Below are 12,504 nucleotides of genomic sequence, written 5' to 3' on the forward strand. Positions count from 1 at the left end.
ACTTGAATCCCTTGGGGGAGTACCACCCCCTGATAAATAAGATGGTTTCAGCATACAGCTATTCTTTTTTTTTTTTTTTAAGATTTTATTTATTTATTCATGAGAGACAGAGAGAGGCAGAAACACAGGCAGAGGGAGAAGCAGCCTCCACGCAAGGAGCCCGACGTGGGACTCGATCCCGGGTCTCCAGGCTCACACCCTGGGCTGAAAGCGGCACTAAACTGCTGAGCCATCCGGGCTGCCCCCATCTTAGAGCTATTCTTAACTTCACATTTCAACCCCTTTGTCAACAGGAAGGGTAGTTTCATACCCTGTGCAATCTATGAATCAACAAATGCTACCATGGGTGCTGAGATACTAACCAGCACCTGTGTCCATGTGTAACATTCCTTTTACTTAAGAACAAAGGGTTTGGGGTTTTTGTTGGTTATTTTTAAGACCCATAAAAGCCACACAATGTAACATTTAAGACAAAATATAGATTACCATCAATAAACTTCCCATATCATATTATTCCTTTTTATTCTGAAACATGTTAAATGCACTGTAAAGTTTAAATAATACAAAGAACACCTGATAACCCTCCTCTACATCCACCAATTACTAATGTCCTTCAACATTTGCTTCATATCTCTTCCAAATACCTGTACTTTTGTTGTGGAACTATTTAAGCTGCAGAGGGGTACCTGGCTGGCTCAGTCAGTAGAGCATGCAACACTCAATCTCCGGGTCATGAGTTCAAGCCCCACGCTGTGTATAGAGATCACTTAAAAATACAATCTTTAAAAAAAAGAAATCAGTAAGTTTTGGACATCATGATGCCTCCCTAAACTTCCAGCATATATTTATTTCCTAGGAACAAGGACCGTCCTACTACACAATACCATTATGACAACACTGATATCAAGTATTCCTCTGTATTCAATTTTTCCCAATCATCCCAATAATGGCCTTCACAGTTGTTTTGTTTCCTTTTAATCCAGTTTCAAACCCAGAACCAGGCCTTACTTGTCACAGTTCTTTCAGCTCTTCAGTCTGGAAGGGTGCCCAACCCTTTCTACAGCACCTATTTTCAAGTGTCCAGGCAACTGTAGAGTGCCCTACAGTCTAGGCTGTCTGGTTATTTCTCATTATTTCACTCAGGTTAAACATTTTTGGCAAGAATGTTAACCATCCCACGACATCCCATCAAGGGACACATCATCTCCATTGGTGGGAAGTCGGAGCTTTATCACCTATTCAAGGTGGAGTCGGACAGGTTTCTCCAATGTAAAGTTCTCTCTCTCCCTCCGGATCAACCATCTGTGGAATGACACTTCAGGACATGGGGCTCCTGCATCCTCTCCCTCTCAGATGTTTACACCATGGTTTGTTTCTTTTTTTTTTAATATATTTTATTTATTTATTCATGAGAGACACAGAGAGAGAGAGAGGCAGAGACATAGGCAGAGGGAGAAGCAGGCTCCATGTGGGGAGCCCGATGTGGGACTCGATCCCGGGACTCCAGGATCACACCCTGAGCCAAAGGCAGACACTCATCCGCTGAGCCAGCCAGGCATCCCTCATTTCTTTAAAGATTTTATTTATTTATTCATGAGAGACCCAGAGAGAAAGGCAGAGACACAGGCAGAGGGAGAAGCAGGCTCCATGCAGGGAGCCCAACGTGGGACTCGATCCCGGGACCCCAGGAGCACGCCCTGAGTTGAAGGCGGCGCTAAACCGCTCAGCCACATGGGCTGTCCTACACCATGGTTTTTGACAACCACTGATGACCTGACTTGAATCAATTATTACGTTGGTTGTCACAAAACACTGATTCACAAAAAAACGGTAACACAGGGATCTCTCAATCTGTCATTTCTACTTTGAAAGGCATCTGTCTATGAGGAACCCTGCACCTCCTTTGGGGTGTCACTAGGACTGGCTCTTACTCACTGTGTGCCACAGACTTTTTAAATTTAATATACCCTTTATCATCACTACTCTTTTTTGACACTCCAAATGCCCCGATTTGCCCACTGGGAACCCATTCAAGCTGCTCCATTTTTGACTTGTCCTCATCAATTTTTGAACACCTCTTTGCTTTCCAGTCCAAGATAATCCAGGCTCGCAGTGAATTTTCCCCACCTCAAGCCTGAAATAAGGCACTTCTCCAAGGATCCCTGGTTCCTTTACGGGAAATGTGGTTTCCAACCTCGATCTGGGGCCAGGTGTGCTCGCTACTCTTAGACTCTCTCCAAGGACACTGCAAGACATCATTTTTTAAGTCATGTCTTCATACTTCAGTTTGAGTCTCAAGACAACAGGGCTCTCCCTGACCTTCTACCATGGTTTCCTCTCCTTGCTCCCAGAGAAGCCTGGTTCCCAGCACCAGAATTCCCATTTGCTCTGCCCGACATACACCCCAAGTGATCTCAGACCTACCGCGTTGATCGACAACGAACCTACTCTATAGTGAGTTTCTTTGCAGCTCTATTTTTCTTTTGAATATAACCCACTAACGATATGGAGTACTGTATTTATGGTACTTGAATCAATCTCTCCTATGTAGTTATGTTATTAATTCCATACACTTCTAGGTTTATTCATTTCTATTTGAATTCAATTTGGTTTTCTATCATTGCTATTTTGTTTGTACTTATGTAGAATATCTGGATGGCTCAGAAGTCAAAGATATAAAGGCAGGCTCAGGGGATCCCTGGGTGACTCAGCAGTTTAGCGCCTGCCTTTGGCCCAGGGTGCAGTCCTGGAGTCCCGGGATCGAATCCCACATCGGGCTCCCGGCATGGAGCCTGCTTCTCCCTCCTCCTGTGTCTCCACCTCTGTCTATCATAAATAAATAAACAAACAAACAAACAAACAAACAAATAAATAAATAAATAAATAAATCTATCTTTAAAAATAAATAAAAGGCAGGCTCAGGCCACTTTCACTCCCACCCCTATACCTTACACCCTGTCCCCACCCACTTCAGTAAATCATTTTAGCTCCTTGTCTATCCTTCCTGTGTTTCTTTTTGCAAAAAGAGACAAATTATATACATATTATTTCCTCTCCTTTCTTGTTTTGCGTTCTTTCTTTCCTCTCCCAGTAACTCTCACCTCCTTACAGCAGGATCCTACTGGCCCCGGCCTGTTCTGGAGCCCGTGAATATAAAAACCCCAGATGGGCTGAGGATCCTCAATACCAAACCAGGACAAGTAAGGAGAAAAGGCCTGGTTTGGGGGTCATAAGGTGTGGTTTCTTTCTTTTCTTTTTTAAAGTTTATGTATTTTTAGTAATCTTTACATCCAACATGGGACTCAAACACGACCCAGAGATCAAGAGTTGCACACTCTTCTGAACGGAGCCAGCCAGTGTGGTTTCTACTATTTTTTTTTTTTTTTTTAGATTTACTTATTCATGAAACAGAAGCAGAGACATAAGCAGATGGAGAAGCAGGCTCCCCATGGGGAAGCAGGCTCCCCATGGGGAGCCTGATGTGGGACTTAATCCCAGGACCCCAGGATCACCACCTGAGCAGAAGGTAGACACTCAACCACTGAGCCACCCAGGCGCCCCAAGGTGTGGTTTCTTATTACTACCTGTCAATTCCTCTTCCTTTGTCTATCGTTTACGGCTCTGCACCTCACATCCCTCATCTTTTCTCCTCTTTAAAAAAAATTGTGATAAATTAAGAATACAACTGTAGGGGGCACTTGGGTGCTCCATCCTCCCCAACTCAAACTCTCCCCATTAAACACTACTCCCCTCCAGCCTTCCCCTTGCCTCCCTTCTCCTTCCTAACTCTATGGTGGGACTCCTGTAGGAGCCTCCCAGCAAAGGGATCACACAACACCCAGTCTTTCTTAACACAAACTTTACACACTATTTTGTACTTTCTTTCCACTTACTGCATCTTGGAAATCACTCCCCACCAGGGCATATGAATCTTCCGCCTTTATCTCTGATTTTAATTTGCATTTATCTTTCTCATCATGAGTGAGGGTGAGAATATTTTCACACAGTGGCCATTTGTGATCTTCCTGTGGGATGTCTTCCTTTTATCCATTTTTCTACTAGTCTTTTCTACATTATCTTTTTCCCTTTGATTTTTAAGAGTTTTTACATCAGTCTTTTATCTGTGACTTAAGGGTTTGTTTTTTTTTTTTTACAGATATTTATTTGAGAAAGAGAGATCGAGAAAGCATGAGCATGTGGAGGCACAGAGGGAGAGGGAGAAGCAGACTCCTCACTAAGCCAGGGAGCCCGACTCAGGGCTCGAACCCAGGACCCTGAGATCATGACCTGAGCCAAAGGCAGATGCATAACCGACTGAACCACCTGGGCACCCCTTATACGCTTTTTAAAAATCTTACTGAGGAGTGCCTGGGTGGCTCAGTTACGTGTCCAACTCTTGGTTTTGACTGGGGTCACGATCTCAGGGTAGAGAGATTAAGCCCTATGTCAAGCTCTACGCTCAGTGGAGTCTTCTTGAGATTTTCTCTCCCTCTACCTGCTGCTCCCCCTACTTATGCTCTTTTACCCTCAAATAAAATCTTTTAAGTAAATAAACAGTTCATTAGAAAACCTGAGTTTTGGGGATCCCTGGGTGGCTCAGCAGTTTGGTACCTGCCTTCGGTCCAGGATGTGATCCTAGAGTCCCGGGATCGAGTCCCATGTCAGGCTCCCCACATGGAGCCTGCTTTTCCCTCTTCCTGTGTCCCTGCCCGCCAACCACCCCGCCCGCCCCCCCCCCCCCCGCTTCTCAAGAATAAATAAAACCTAAAAAAAAAAAAAAAAAAAAAAAAAGATTTTATTTATTTGAGAGAGAGAGAGAGAGAGAGAGGCAGAGACACAGGCAGAGGGAGAAGCAGGCTCCATGCACCGGGAGCCCGATGTGGGATTCGATCCCGGGTCTCCAGGATCGCGCCCCAGGCCAAAGGCAGGCGCCAAACCGCTGCGCTACCCAGGGATCCCCCAGTATGATCTCAATTGTATACAAAACTGTGTGTATGTGTACAATAAAGTCTGGAAGAAGATGCACTAAAATGCTAATGGTGTTTTTCTCAGCATAGTGGGATTATTGTTTTGTTTTGTTTTTTAATATTTCTTTTATTCATTCATGAGAGACACAGGCAGAGGGAGAAGCAGGCTCCACGCAGGGAGCCTGACGTGGGACTCGATCCTCGGTCTCCAGGATCACGCCCCGGGCCAAAGGCAGCGCTAAACCACTGAGCCACCTGGGCTGCCCTGGTCAGATTTTGTTTTGTTTATATCACTCTGTATTTTCAAAATTTTTAATAAGCATGTGTTACTTTTATAATATGAATAAAGCACTTTTAAGACACTAACAAAGTTGCTTGTGATCCAAGCCCAGAAAGGAACTTCATTGGCCTTTCAGCGATTCACCCAACACAAACACCTAAAGGTGTGTGTGTAGACACCCCACACCAGCTCGCACATGCACCTGCTCACACAGCTGAGTTCATTCTCTCTCACACTCAAATTCAAGGTCAGGAAAGAAGACAGGGAGGACCCTGAAACAAATGAAAGGTGTAGCCACAGGGCTTCCAACTCCTCAGCAGAAGGGATCCCAGATGAGGAGCAGGGAGGCCTGAGCACCAACAGTTCCCTCAGCAGCCTCCTCACACAAGCACTTAAGAGGACAGTGCCTACAAGGTCACTGAAGAGCACTCAGTGTTTCAATGTGCAGGTTTTCTCTGGAAAGGAAACTCTTAAGTGTGTATAATCATAAAATGTGGAGATAATCTTGATAATTATAATGAAAGGCCAAAAAAAACCCAGTCTTTTCTTACAATACTCTTAGAATTTATTTTTGCAAATTCCATTTTAGGATGAGTTGGTAATGGTTACAAAAGCATCAGCCCTGGAGGGAAATGGGTGACGGGCACTGAGGCGGACACTTGACGGGATGAGCACTGGGTGTTTTTCTGTATGTTGGTAAATTGAACACCAATAAAAATTAATTAAAAAAAAAAAAAAGCATCAGCCCTCTCAGTATGAGGAGTCATGTTGATGAAGAATCTTCAGCAGTGGTCAAAGCCTTAAAAATAACCTATTCCAGGGGCAGCCCTGCTGGCTCAGCGGTTTAGTGCCGCCCTCAGCCCAGGGCCTGATCCTGGAGACCTGGGATCGAGTCCCAGGTCGGGCTCCCTGCATGGAGCCTGCTTCTCCCTCTGCCTGTGTCTCTGCCTCTCTCTGTGTGTCTCTCATAAATAAATAATATCTTCAAAATAAAAAAACAAACAAACAAACCTATTCCAACTTGACAAGTAGCACCTGGATGGACAGGACTATCAATTCCTGTTTCAATAATATACAAGCAGAAAACTCCACCGCAGTCCTTTTTCTCCTTCCCTTTGCTGACTGATTACTGCCAGCCCTGTGTTAGCTTACACCACACCTGATCTAGCACCAGATGATGTAAGGAGACCCAAACACACCATGACATTGCTAAAGAAAGAGGGACACAAAAGCCATCTGTATTATAAATAGGAGCTGTTTCCATGAAAAATTCAGATAATCAGCTTAAATAATTTAAAATGCTTCCTTCATAAACAGATTACTCAACATGCTACCTTTGACAACTTGACAATCATTAAGATAATCTAGTTGCTATCATCAAAGACAGCTATGGGACTAGCCTAAGAGTCTCATAAACTCAGTATTTTGAAATCTCAAGGTGGAAAGTACACAAACTTGTGGTCATTATCACTGTTATCTACCTTATCTCTTCCTAGGGCTTTTTAAAAATCACAAATGTTTAAAGAAGAATGCTTATCTTCTAGAGATACATACTGATACATATGATGAGAGGTTACCTCTGCATGCACTTCCTACACAGCATGAAAGGAGGATCTACAGGGCGCCTAGGGGGCTCCATGGGTAAAGCGGCTGCCTTTGGCTCAGGCCATCATCATCCCAGGGTCCTGTGCCTGGGGCTCCTGCTAAGTGAGGAGTCAGCTTCTGCCTTCCTGTGCTCCTCCCCCTCCAATCATGCTCTAGCTCTTGCCTTCTCCCTCTCAAATAAATAAAATATTGAAGAAAAAAAAAAAAAACAGTGGGGATCTACAGACAAACCAAGACTGCTGAAACTGAGCAGCAGTTTGGGAGGTCTCAATAAGCGATTCTCTCTACTTTTGTGTATGTTCGGACTTTTCATCTTAAAAGTTTAAAAATACTCATCATGGGGTGGAATTCCTTGGTTTTCTTTAGACTACTTCCCTATCAGGGTGCCTAGGTGGCTCAGCTGGTTAAGCCTCTAACTTTGGCTCAGGTCATGATCTCAGCAGTCCTGGGACTGAGCCCTGCAGGGAGCCTGTTTCTCCCTCTCCCTCTGCCACTACCCCCCTCGTTATGTTCTCATCTCTCTCTCTCTCAAATAAATAACTAAAATCTTTGAAAATAAACTACTTCACTATCAAAGTATTTTTTCTTTGTTCCTCTATAATGCATTCTGACATCAAACTTGGGAAAAAAACAATCCTGAATCACAATAAAGTCTAGCAAAGTTTATACGGACACAAGTATCAACCTTTCATTAGTCTGTAAATCATCCACTCCAATACAAGAGCTCTCCTCCACCATCCCAGGAAACTTGTCCAAGTCCAGGTACTAAGATGACCACACTCAGCACTGCTTCTTTCCAGTGCAGTCTCGGCCAGCAGACAGAAGGAGCAACGTCACAGTAGATATCACTACACTCGTCTATTCCACCAAACCCAAGTCATCTGGGCTTTGCCCCCAAACTTAAAATTCCATCAGGAGAGGGCACCTGGGTGGCTCAGTTGGTTGAGCATCCAACTCTTGGTTTTCTCTCGGGTCATGATCTCAGGGTCTCGGGATGGAGGGACATTGGGCTCTGCGCCCTCCCTCTGCTTCTCCCCCTCATCGTGTCCGTGCTTGCTCTTGTGCATGCTCTCTCTCTACAAAAAGTTAATAAATAATATCTTAAAATTCCATCAGGAGCTACCAAAGAATTTTTTTAATACTTTATGTATTTATTCATAGAAAGAGAGAGAGGCAGAGACACAGGCAGAGGGAGAAGCAGGCTCCATGCAGGGAGCCTGATGTGGGACTAGATTCTGGGACTCCAGGATCACGCCCTGGGCCAAAGGCAGGTGCTCAACTGCTGAGCCACCCAGGGATCCCCAAAGAATTTTTTTAGAAAAAAGATTTTATTCACTTGACAATGCACAAGTGCACAAGCAGGGGGAGCTGCAGGCAGACTGAGAGGGAGAAGCAGACTCCCCGCTGAGCAAGGAACCCTAAGCAGGGTTGGATCACAGAACCCTGAGATCATGACCTTAACTGAGGGCAGATGCTTCACTGATGGAGCCACCCAAGTGCCCCCAAAGCAAAGAATTTTGGCTCATTTCTACTTTGTGATTACAAGAAAGCTCTGCCCCAAATATCCAAAGTTTTTTCCACTATGATCCATAAGGACAGTTACCAAAGGTGTTTCCCAAGTGAAAAACATTTAATGGAAGTAATAAAATGTTATATTTGTAGAAATATTTTGAGCGACCAAATCTAGTAAGTTGAGAGCCCAAAGACTTGGTGCTCCCCCCTGCTCAAGCACCAACAACTCTGCAAGGTCTCGGGAAAGTTATTCAGCCTTCCCGGCCTTCCAGTTCCTTACCTGTAGAGTGAGAAGGAAAACACCTGCGCACCACTGCCTCAGAAAAAGATGGTCCAGTGAAAGCGTACAAGAGCCTCCCGGGAGGCAGAGCCAGGGCACGATACAGAACCCCCTCGCAGTGTTCCCCTCTGATGGGACCCAGGAAGGGCACGCAGGAGGGGAGACACACGGCATTCATAGAAAACAAGGCGCTCTCCAGCCCAGGGGCATGAAGGAAAAGCAGGAAAAATCGCATCCACACTGCCCACGTAGGACACGGTCAGTCACATATGTCTGTGTGCCTGTTAGACTAGGAGGGGAACCGGGCTGCAGCAGCGCCTTCCTACACTGCTCAGTAAGAGCAGCACGCGGACCCCGACCGTCAGGACAGCCGCAGAGACACCACACCTTCCCGAAAAGCTCCGCACGGGGAGCCCTGATTCAGGAGAACCCAGAGCTTTACATGGACGCTCCAGGGACACGGCGGGTCCTGCAGCCCTTACGAGGCTGTGGATAACCCATGTTATAACCCTAACCCACACCCTAAACAGCAAGGCATCGATTTTACCCCTTTTCTTAAAGGCCTCTAGGCTTAAACACACTGTGCACTTCAATACCCACCTAACAAATGTCTGCACATACCAGAAGCCCGTAAAATACAAAAACCAGGAATTCAGCGTGTTTCAGACTTCCTACCATTTGGTAAGAGGTTGGAGAGCGAACAGCAGGAGCCGGCTGGCCAGTGTCTCTGTCCAGATAAACTTGCCTGAGTGCCAGGTGCAAAGTCAGAAGCCCAGGACAGAGCCCGAGGTACCTTGCGCCGTCACCAGTCTGTCACCCGACTACGCGGAGTGGGCCCTGACAGAGCCCTCCCTCCCTCCGGGCTGCTGCACCACCAGCTCACAGTCTCCCAAACGGCCACACGACCCGAGGCAGAGTGCCCGCCAACCACACACGGAAAGTGCCCGGAACAGGTGTGAGCAGGGCCCTTGGGGGAAGGCCAGGCTGGACTGGCCCCGGGGAGGTGAGGGCCCACAGTGGGAGCGCACAGTGGGGGGTCTGCGGTACACCCCTCCAGGCCGGGAACACGGGAGGGCAGGAGGAAGGAGTCCGATGGACACCCCTCCAGGCCCGAGGGCACGGGGGGGGGGGGGGCGAGCAGTCCCCCGACATCCCTCCAGGCCGGGGACACCGGGGACGGGGGGTGCAGTCCCTGGACACCCCTCCAGGCGGGGACACGGGGCGGGGGACGCAGTCCCCGGACACCCCTCCAGGCCGGGACACGGGGCGGGGGATGCAGTCCCCGGACACCCCTCCAGGCCCGCGGGCTGGGACTCACCTGGTCCGCCCCGTACACCGTGGCGAACTGGACGAAATCCTCGATGCGGACCAAGCCGTCCCCGTCGCCGTCCAGGGCGTCGAACACCGCGCGGAGGCGGGGGCCATCCTCCGGGCACGCGGCGGTCTCGGTCGCGAGCGGGCAGGGGTCGCCGAAGTCCGGGGGCCGCCCCGGGGCCGCGGGGCCCACGTCCAGGGCCAGCTCGCCCCCCGCGGGCGCCGGGAAGCCGGGGAACAGGCCCACGTCGCCGCCCGCGAGCGGACCGTGACCGAGAGCCCGTCCGCGGAGAGGGGCGGCGTCGGGGCAAGGCGGGGGACAGACGCCGTCGGGCTCCGCGGCGCAGGGCGGGCCGGGGCCGGGGCCGGGGTCGGCGGCCCCGCGGGCGTCCGCGCAGGCTCCGGGCTCCGGGGCGCCGAGTGTCCGACGCTGGGCGGGCGCGGCTGCCGGCCGGTGGGGCCCGCCGGGTTCGGGCTCGGGCTCGGGGTCGGGGTCGGGGCCGGGGCGCGCGCCGCCCGCGGGGGAGGCCGGCCGGCCCGGCTCCATCTTCATGGGCGCGCCCCCGGCCGCGGCGCAGGCCCGCGAGGCCAGTGGTGCGGCGGGCGGCGCGGGCGGCAGACAAAGGCGCTCAGGGCGCGGCGGCGGGCGCGGGCATCCCCGCGGCGGCGCGGGCGGGTGCGCGCGGGGCGCCCGGGCTGGTCCGGCTGGCGCTCGGGCCCTGCTCCGCCCTCGCCCATCTTCGCGCGGCGCCTCAGCTGCCCTCGGCCCGGCGGCGCGGCGGGCGCGGGCCCATGGCGGCGGCGCGGCGGCGGCGGCGGCGGCGGCGGCGGCGGCGGCGGCGGCGGGCGGGGGGGCCCGCGGAAGCTCCCGACGGAGGAGGACGAGGGGGCCGCGGCGCGGGAGGCTGAGGAGCCCGCGGCTGCCGAGCCAGCGAACAACGCCGCCGCCGCCACCGCCGCGCGGGCCCCGCCTTCCGTCCTCCGTCGGGCCTGACGTCAGCGCGTCGTGGCGGCGCCGACCGCGCCCCCGCCCGCCCCAGCCAGGCCCCGCCCCCCGCCGGCCTTCCTTAAAAGGCGGGCGCCGCGGGCGCCGAGCGTGGGGGGTGGTCCGTCCGCGTGCGGGCAGCTCGGGCCCGGGAGTTGCGGCCGCTGCCGGGGGCGGGGTGAGCGGCGCCGAGGAGCGTGACATGCCGCTCCGGGACGCGGGTCGCGGAGGGCCGGCCGCCCTCCCGCGGGGACGCCGAGAAGTGCCCGCGCACCGAGGCCCCGGGGACGCGCCCGAGCCTCCCGCACCCGCACGACGGAGGAGAGCTGCTGTCGCCGGAGGGCCCGGCCTCCCCAGCCGTGTGTGCGACACCGACCGCTGGCCCTGCGGTCACCACCGTCACGGGGACACGTGGAGACGGGCTGGCGGGCAGGTGACGCGGGCCCGGGCCGGGTGCGAGATGCAGCGCACAGGGAAAGGGATGGGGGAAAGTCTCAACTGCTGTTCCTACAGGCCGTGGGCACCAGCAACAGATAGGTTTCATAAGCAGCTTTGGCAAGAACCGGGGGAACCTGAAGCTCTGTTTCCAAGTGTACAGTGAGGAGCAGTGTGGGAATTAACTGAGTCATCCGTGTGACAAAACCCCAGGGCGTTGGGAAGAGGGAGGCAAGGGATCCTCCTCCCCAAACCTGTCACTTCCTTATAGGAGCTGTATGCTTTCACGAGGAAGATCTTCTGTTCAAAGAGGAAAAAAAAAAAAAAAAACCTACAGTTTTGGCAAGAATCTGAAACGGAGTCGATGCATCTGGCCAGACGTGATTTTGAGAGGTACTTAGAGTGATGTGTCAACCCCGCTAAATAGGACTGTTCGTGTGGGCACAGTTAAGACAACAGGAGTCCAGAGGTAGCAGGAAAACTCCGCCTCCCCTGGGCGGCTGATGTAGCCAAATGGAACCCCGGCATGGAAAGCGCATCCCCTTCCTGCTTGGAGCCCTTCCAGACTCTGCTCGTGAGACGTTGAAAGTGACAAGTTCCCCGGGTGCCGGGGTGTCCCCCGTCCATAGAGCATCTGAGTCTTGATCTTGAGGACGCAAGTTGGAGCCCCGTGTTGTGTGCAGAGATTACTTAAATGCGCACACACACGCACACACACACAAAACTGGTGAGTCCCTGACCAGTCAGTCCAGTGTCTTCTAGCATCCCCTCTGTGGCCTGTGAACATTTTTGGTGAGTAGCATTCCAGATGAAATGAATTAGCTGGTTAGAAGCAGCCCCTGCTGCCACTTCCATGTGCTCCTCCACACCTACCCTATCCGTATTTTTTAAAGATTTATTTGCTTATCTGATGCGGGGGATGGGGGAGGAGGGGCAGAGGGAGAGAGAATCTTTAAGCAGACTCGGCACTGATCCTGGAGCCCCACACAGGACCCGATCTCACCACCCTGAGATCACAACCTGAGCCAAAGCCAAGAGCCAGATGCTTAACCAACTGCCACCCAGCTGCCTCACTTTACACATTTCAACTTGTTAACAGTTACACAAGAGGAAGGGAGGGTGGGGT

General features: G+C 51.4%; 1 protein-coding gene across 1 annotated transcript in view; it reads right to left on the reverse strand.

Moving 5' to 3' along the window:
• Positions 1-10,639, reverse strand: part of RAB11FIP3 (RAB11 family interacting protein 3) — a 77,490-nt gene extending 66,851 nt beyond the window's left edge. Inside the window, exon 1 of the mRNA XM_041747903.1 lies at positions 9,963-10,639. Within this exon, the coding sequence (XP_041603837.1) occupies positions 9,963-10,511 (549 nt within the window). The 5' untranslated portion in view covers positions 10,512-10,639. The remainder of the gene's footprint in view (positions 1-9,962) is intronic.
• Positions 10,640-12,504: the final 1,865 nt, after the last annotated feature.

The sequence above is a fragment of the Vulpes lagopus genome, chromosome 3 (assembly GCF_018345385.1).
Source record: "Vulpes lagopus strain Blue_001 chromosome 3, ASM1834538v1, whole genome shotgun sequence".
Lineage (NCBI taxonomy): Eukaryota > Metazoa > Chordata > Mammalia > Carnivora > Canidae > Vulpes > Vulpes lagopus.